Genomic DNA, 8,023 nt, shown 5'->3' on the forward strand with positions numbered 1-8,023 from the left:
ATAAAACAAAAACTTCCCAATGTACAGAAATTTCTAGAAAATGTAGGAGGTCTCTTTCATAAATCAGTTTCATCATTTCATCAGTAAATGCTTTCTTCATGTAGAGTTATTTAAACCAGTCAATCTAAAAATCACCTAAGCATTATACAGATTCACTTCTTCCATCAAAGCAGTATCCACTGACCAAAAAAAACCGGGCTATCTTCTGCTATGGGCTGAATTATTTCCCAGAAAAATCCATATATTGAAGCCCTATCCCTTCTTTGACTATATTCAGAGACAGGGCATTAAGAAGGTAATTAAGGTTAAATGAGGTCATAAGGGTGGGGTCCAAATCCAAAAGGATCAGTGACCTTGTAAGAAAGGGGAGAGACCTCTGTCTCTCTACCATATGAGGACATAACAAGAAAGTGTCCAAAAAGATGGCAGTCCTACCAGAACTGGCCATACTGGCACCCTGATCTCAAGATTTCCAGCCTCCAGAACTTTAAGAAAATAAATCTCTATGGGATTTTGTTATAGCACCTTGAGCTAACTAATAAACCTTTCTTCATGAATATCACAAACTATCCAATTATTGGTATTTTAAGCACTAATAAGGATCAAAACAGTCATTAAGCAGAGTAGAAATCAGCTAAGCCAATAGACATGTAGGCATTTTGAGCTTGTTGCTCAAAAATATTTGCAAGTCCCATGATCAAAGAAACTAAAAAACAGAATGATGGCCATTCTGTTAATTCAGAATTTAATGAGAAAGTCAAGGAAACCCAGTATCCTCCAAAATGGCTTTGGAGTTAGACAAACCTGAGTCTGACTCTTTTTGGCCACTTCTGAGCTTTGTTCCGAGAAGGCAATGACACCCCACTCCAGGACTCTTGCCTGGAAAATCCCATGGAGGGAGGAGCCTGGTAGGCTGCAGTCCATGGGGTCGCTAAGAGTTGGACATGACTGAGCGACTTCCCTTTCACTTTTCATTTTCATACACTGGAGAAGGAAATGGCAACCCACGCCAGTGTTCTTGCCTGGAGAATCCCAGGGATGAGGGAGCCTGGTGGGCTGCCGTCTATGGGGTCGCACAACGATGGGGTCACACGACTGAAGCGACTTAGCAGCAGCAGAGCTTTGTGTTTGGGTAAGAAACAAGCTCTCTACCTATTCTTGTGTTCAGGATGCTTGTTTTATTTGAATTAAATAACTTTATTAACATTTATTATATGCTGAATACTATTTTACATCCTAGAATACCCAGTATGGCTACAAAACATTATAGGCGCTCCAGAAATGGTGGTGCTTATTGTTAGTGAATAGACTCTGGAAAAGGACACCCCCAAGTCAAGCATTTATATAAGCACCCACCTTATGCCAAATATTTCGCTGGAACCCTGAATATAAAAGCACTGTCCTACTCTCAAGGAGTTTACAGTGAAGAGGGACAGAAAAATCCACATCATTATAAAACAGTGTAATAAATGCAATGGCAAAAAAATATGCAAAGGACATAGTAACACAGAAGAGAGCTGGGAAGTAGATAAATCAAGGACTACTTCTCAGGTCTGACAAGGAATTCTCTTCCTGATTTCTATTCCAGAAAACTTCATAAGCCTTTGTTTGAGGAAGCATTCACTGAAGTACAGCCTCAGCTCAGATTCTCTCTCGACTTTTACTTCCACTCAGTTTCATCCATCAATTCAGAGAAAGGAGAGAAGCGCATGGGAAGAACTGAAGTCTTTTTCCTCCCCAACAACTGCATAAAAATTGAAATCACATTTTCCCAAACCCTTCTTACACTTATGATAAAGACTGGGTGTTAGACAAAGAGAACAGATTTATGCACAAGGGTGGGGGGGGGGGCAGAAAGGGTGGGATGTAGGGAGAGAGTAACATGGAAACATCTATTACCATGTGTAAAGTAGATAGCCAATGGGAATTTGCCGTATAACTCTGGAAACTCAATCAGAGCTGTGTAACAACCTAGACGGGTGGGATGGCAAGGGAGGCTCAAGAGGGAGGGGATGTTAAAAAAAAAAAAAAAAAAGACTGGGAGTTTCACAAGTTATACAGTCACCCCAGATTTAAGCTGTGTAACCAAAAAGATAAGTAACCTAAGCTGTCAGTTGAGTAAGTAATTTCTTCTATACCAGCCAAATGGGCCCGCCAGTTATTTCAGTTATTCCAACTGGACTAACTGAAAACCTTGACTGCTGTAAAAACCAGGACCTTTTCTTTATTAATCCACATTCTTATTCATGATGTATTCCTTAATGCCTACAAGGCAAAACAATGCCTAAATACAAAGCACTGACATTCTAAAAAATGAAAATTTGGCATCTGCCCCTAAAATTAACCTCTGTAAGAAAGCCACACATCCAAAACCCACAAGCATAAGGCAAGATCCATGGGAATAGAGACTACTATTATTATCCTTTCACGGGCTCTCACTTGACCATTGACACAACAATCCTTGAAATAGAATAATCTCCATATTTATCAGTTTTCTCCATTAACATGTCAGCATATAAAACCTGGATCTTCTGAACTTTAACTATGCCACACTCTTAAAATGTGTATTAAATTTATCATTACTATAAACGAAGGTAACAAAGCCACAATAACTACTTCAAAGACTAAACACACACAAGGAAAGGAAACAAAGATCGGTTTCCTCACCTATAAAATAAGAAGACTGGACTAGATCACAGATGGTTAAATAAGGCGCATACCAGGAAACACTTTATTGCCATTCTGTACAACCCTCATCCCAATCAAACATCAGGGCCCTTTTTCAGAAATGCAGCTATGCCCTTTATCAATATGGCAGCCACTATCAACTGGGAGTAGATAAGCAAAATACAACCTGCTTGCCATCCTTGAACTAGATGAGGTGAAGCAAACTACCCAAAAGGTTTACCTTACAGAACTAAGCCCTAAAACAAGATGAGTAATGTAACTGTATAAGGTTTACAAGTACACAATACACACTCTCTTCTAGTCAATATTATCATTTGATCCTTAATACCCAGTAAATAACTATCCCTATTTTTACATATTTTTAAATACAGATCAGTGAAATAAAGTGATCAGCTCAAGGTCATCCAGCTAATAAATGACTTGGCTGAATCCTCACAACTCAACTACACCTTTTTTCCATGAGAACGTCACAGAAGAGTGAGTGGAATCCTGGACTATTTAATACAGATCTAAGAATGTCAATCCGAAATCATCTGAGCTCTTCTTAGCCACTAAGCTACATGCAACTATCTTCTATCAGACAAGCTTCTCTATCAAAAAAAAAAAAATTTGAGTAACTAACCAACTAAGCAAAAATGTAATCATTTAAAAGGTATATGCTATATTAATATTACACATAATCCCCTACCTATATCACAAATCATCTTATAATTTTCAATCATTACATAAAAGAAAAATAAGAATAGAACAAAAAGTCGGGTGTTCCACCAACAAAAGTATCCGTTTTTTAGGTCTCAACTCTCTCACTGTTTTGTATAAGAAATACAAGTTCTCATTTTAATTCTCATCTGTTTTTAAAAAAAGTACTAACAAGTAATTCTATACACAGCTTTTTAAATGTGTAGAATGCCATTAAGATTGCTTCAGGAACAGGATCTCAGAAAGCTGGACATGACTGAGCAACTAAGCACAAGATATTATTCCATTCCCTTCTGCAAAGGAGTTATTACATTATACCAGTGAGTGCCATTCCTGAAACTAAAGTCATCTTATCACAAATGCCTAAACCGCAACATATTTATCACAGCCCCTCTTCAGAATTATACCAACTTAAGTGGAAATTTTCTACCCAAACACTCGTATTTCTGGATGGCCTTTAAAGCATCCGAACTACTCATAATTAGAGAGACTCAATTTAACAGTGTAACATTTATGTCCTAGCATACTGGAAAGCATCGAGACCAAATCATTATGACTATAACCTAAAAAGCCGTTTCTTACGCACCAAAATATGCCAGAGCTTTTTGCAACCAGCACTTTTTACTTCCTTACCAGACAATCCTGCTTTTACAGGTATCTAAGGAAACGTGAATACATATGAGTCGCACAAACCACCTACCAAATAATCCAATGCCTTCCAAAGTGAAAAGCTGATCCTCTTTTCTGCTTGTAAATTATTCACAATTAGCCTACAAAGAATTACTGTAGACTACTTTAACAAACTTTTCAGACCTGTGTAGCATCTTCTATATTTAAGCTACTGGGAAGCATCGGTGTGATTCCTCCCTTTCTACATTTAATAAGGAACAGAGCAGAGCAGGAAAACAGCTTAAAAGTTACAAATTACTTCTTATTAGAAAAGGAATTTTTAAGTGAAGATATAATTTACCTTTGACAGGTTGATAACTATACATGATAGTGATCAAACTTCACTGAATATTTTTTAAGTTTTTTCTTTTCTTTTTGGTTCATCGTCTTTGAATCTGACAACTTTACAATCATTTCATTTTAAAATAACTCACTTTCATTGTTTTACATTTTTCAATGTTGGGAAAAGTTTACCCAAAGTTTGGAACAACTTGATACATTCTGATCTCCAAAACTCCTATAAGCATTAAAAGTTACAGCAGAAATCAATGTAATTTATTACAAGACTTAACATTAACAATGCTTTATTGTAGTTCCAGAGTTTTCAAGGACATCAATAACTTGATTCAAAAAAAAAAAACCTATGTTCAAAGGCATGGCTCAAGTTTTTCCAAGCCATATTTTACAAAGTATGCCATAATTACATTTTGCACTATCTATACTTGAAAATAACTTGCTTGTGAAATCACAAAGGAAAAGGGGTCACTTAGAGACACAGCATTAAAAACAAATTTTAAAGCCTTCAAATAAAGCTCCATAACTTGAATCAGAGATAAACAATTCAAATTCACAATAAGCTGAAAGCTCTATCACAAATATACATATATATTAAAATAAAAACCAAAATGGTAAAGTAGTGTTCAATCTTGACAGGAAAAAAAAGTTTAAAGTGGAAACTACTTAAATTGAGAAAGAATTCCAATGACATGACATTTTCTTGCCAAAACGCAGGAATGTGTAGATTATATCATTCAAATCTCATTGTATTACATTATAAGGGTCTTGGCAACGGTTAGCCATTAATCTTTTAACACAAAGGAGATTCCAATCCAAACGAACTGTAAGACTATCTCTTTCAGAAGACAGAAATGGAATAATTTACTTTTATCCACAATTGTTTAACCTAAAAGGAAGGCCTTAAGGATGATAACGCAGAATGGATCAGCCTTCAGTCTACCAAGTCCCATTTCTCACGAAGTCTTGCACCAATCCGAAAAGAGGAGGTTATGGACACAAAACACAAGAAAGGCTGAAAAAAAATCTCCAATGAATGACACACCACATCACGGTTTATTCTCTAACACAATTGGAGAAACAAACACGAAAAATATCACACCATATGTTTCATCGTATCAATTAAAGTAACATTTTACGACGGTACATTCAATTCTTTGAGGCTGAAAAAATAATTTAGCTTCTGTGTTATTGATTAGAGAGAAAAAGGAAAAAGGCAGCTGCTGCAATGCAACACAGGCTGCTAGAGGAAGAGAAAAGGGTTTTCCAAACAAATCCCTCCCCCGCCCCCGTTTACACACCCCGAACAACTTACTTATGGCAGTCTTTCACTGTGTTCCCCCCCCCCCATATTAACGTAATAAATTCTTTCCCTTCCCCCACCACCGTGAAATTTCACCTTTCTGAGCTCTTTCACCTACCACTACCAGAGCACTTTATTCCCAACAGAAATTACAGGTCTTTCAAACTTTTATCCCTTTTTTTTTAGTTAAACACGAGAGTTTTGTTATAAAAGTGAACGAAATTTTTACACAGAGACGGAAAAATACCTGTTTCCCAGCAACAAGCACGCTTCGATTCTCGAACCCCTCCCCATCTCCCAGGTTTGTCTCGCAAGGGCTGGGGGGGAGGGAGCCAGGAGCACATTAAATTTAGGAAGGGAAATCCTGGGCTCAAGAGGAGCATTTGAGGGAAAACGGGAGAACGTCGAAAAGAGGAGCCCCCCCCTCCCCAATAAGAGGGGCTAGGGAGGATTACAAGAAAGAAAGAAAAATGAGAAGGGACAAAGGGGGAGGGGGGGAGATAGAGACCGGAGACCTGGGAGACGCGCCGGGCCGGGAGAGGGAAGGCGGGGTCCGGGGAAAGACCGAGAGAGAGGGGTCGCGGCTCCGCGGCACAATGGCCCGCCGGCCCCCGCCCCGCGCGCCCCTCACCTCATGGTGCCGGCCGCGCCGAGGCTTCCCCAGCAGCCGGGAGACGCGGGAGGCGCCGAGCCGAGCGGGGGGGTCTCTCCTCCAGGGGCGGGGACGCAGCTCGGGGCCGGCAGACAAGTGTCCAGCTCCTCCTCCAGGCGGCCGCGGGGCTACACCATCTCCTCGCACAAAGCCGAGGCGCCGGTCCGGAGCGGGAGAGGAGCGGGCGAAAGAAAAGCTGGGGAGGGGGCGGAGAGGCCGAGGCGCCGAGTGTGGGTCCCGCGGCCGCCGCAGCCCCCCACCTCCTCCTCCTTCACCTCCTCCTCCTCCTCCTCCCCCGGGAGCTTCTTCGGCCGCCCTCGGAGGGGTGCCCGCCGGGGCCGCGCGCCCGGCCGCCGCTCCACAGGCTCGCGCCCCGCCGCGCCCGCCGCCGAGGCCGTGTGCAACCGGCAGCTGCGGCAGCCGCGGGAGGAGAGTCGGATCGCCGTGAGGAGCCCGGGAGGAGGCGGGGCGCGCGGCGGAGGAGCACGCAGGCGCCGCCTTCCTCCCCTCCTTCCCCCGAGGGCGAGGGGGCGGTGCGGGGGGGGGTGGGGGAGGCAGGGGGGCCGGGCTCCCCGCGCCGCGCCGCCGGCCCGGGACCCCGCCGGCCTGCGGGGAGCCGCGAGGGGCGGGAGCGGGCCCGGCGACGGCGGGTTAGCAAAGGCTCTTTGTTGCTTTCCCAGCCCGCCCCCGCCCCGCTCCCCGGGCCCCTGGGATCAGGGCTGCCCACACCCCCGCCCCGGGTTGTCTTTGGCCGTCGCCCCCACCCCCCGCCCCCGTCTACTCCCGCTCCCCTGACCCTGGGGGAGCTCCCGGGCCTCCCCCGCGCCGGAGCGCTGAGTGCCCAGACTGGGGCGCCAGGACCTCCCGGTGCGGGACCCGCCGGCACAGGCGTGGGGAGCCGGGAGGCGGCGATCGGGATGCGTGAGACTGGGCACTGGGCCGGGCCGGAGGGACTCCGGATCTGCCCGTCCGGGTGCCCTCGCGCGGGGCTTGTCCTCAGCTCGCCCTGTTGCTGTATCTCACGACCCGGACCTGCCAGTCGTTGGGCATCCCGGCCAGCCCCACGGCCCGCCCCCGCCGCGCGCGGCTCCCGGCGATTCCCCCGGGCTGGGGGGAGGGGTGGCGTATACATGTAAAATATGGTCATCATTGTTCGCGTCGCTCCTTTTCTTTCCGAGGAATCCCAGTGTGCTGTACCAATGTAACGAACTAATAGACACACCATGTATAGGGATGACTTCATCCCCGAAAGAACGCGGCCAACTCGCGGGGAAACGCAGTCACCGGGAGACGCGCGAGGCATCGTGTGCAGCAGCAAGAGTGCAAGAAGAGAATCGCAGCACGGGAAACCGCTTTCTGTCGTCATTAGCAAAAAGGGAATTCCGGCCGCAACAGGGGGATAAAGGGTGGGAGACTCCGTGTGGGGGTGCAGGGGGACCGTGGGGGGATACTAATGATGTAATAATGGTTTGTAATTTTCCATCATTGGTTTGGTCTTGAAATCACGTTTAAAAGGTAAAATGTAAAATGCTGGCGAAGCAAACTCATTTAAAGTCAGTGGCGTTGGGGGAGGGGGGAGTGCATCCAGAAAGCCAGGATTTATAGTAGTGGGAGTTTTTCGGTATCCAGAAGCAAATCCGAAAATCAAATGAAAAATTAAACTGGACAAATTGCAGGCCTTTTGTAGTCCCACGGAGAAGTGTGTGTTTTTTAAGATG

The 8,023-nt window shown here is 44.7% G+C and overlaps 1 protein-coding gene across 10 annotated transcripts in view; it reads right to left on the reverse strand.

Moving 5' to 3' along the window:
• The window catches only part of ENAH (ENAH actin regulator), a 157,638-nt gene extending 151,051 nt beyond the window's left edge, over positions 1 to 6,587 (reverse strand). For 6 of the 10 annotated variants that reach the window (XM_061160149.1, XM_061160148.1, XM_061160147.1 and 3 more), the window contains exon 1: positions 6,285 to 6,558. In XM_061160149.1, coding sequence (XP_061016132.1) covers positions 6,285 to 6,289 — 5 coding nt within the window. In that variant the 5' untranslated portion in view covers positions 6,290 to 6,558. Of the gene's footprint in view, positions 1 to 6,284 lie in introns of all 10 variants that reach the window. The other 4 variants (XM_061160140.1, XM_061160142.1, XM_061160141.1 and 1 more) reach the window with 4 other exon arrangements.
• Positions 6,588 to 8,023: the final 1,436 nt, after the last annotated feature.

This window comes from Dama dama, chromosome 14 (assembly GCF_033118175.1).
Source record: "Dama dama isolate Ldn47 chromosome 14, ASM3311817v1, whole genome shotgun sequence".
Taxonomy (NCBI): domain Eukaryota; kingdom Metazoa; phylum Chordata; class Mammalia; order Artiodactyla; family Cervidae; genus Dama; species Dama dama.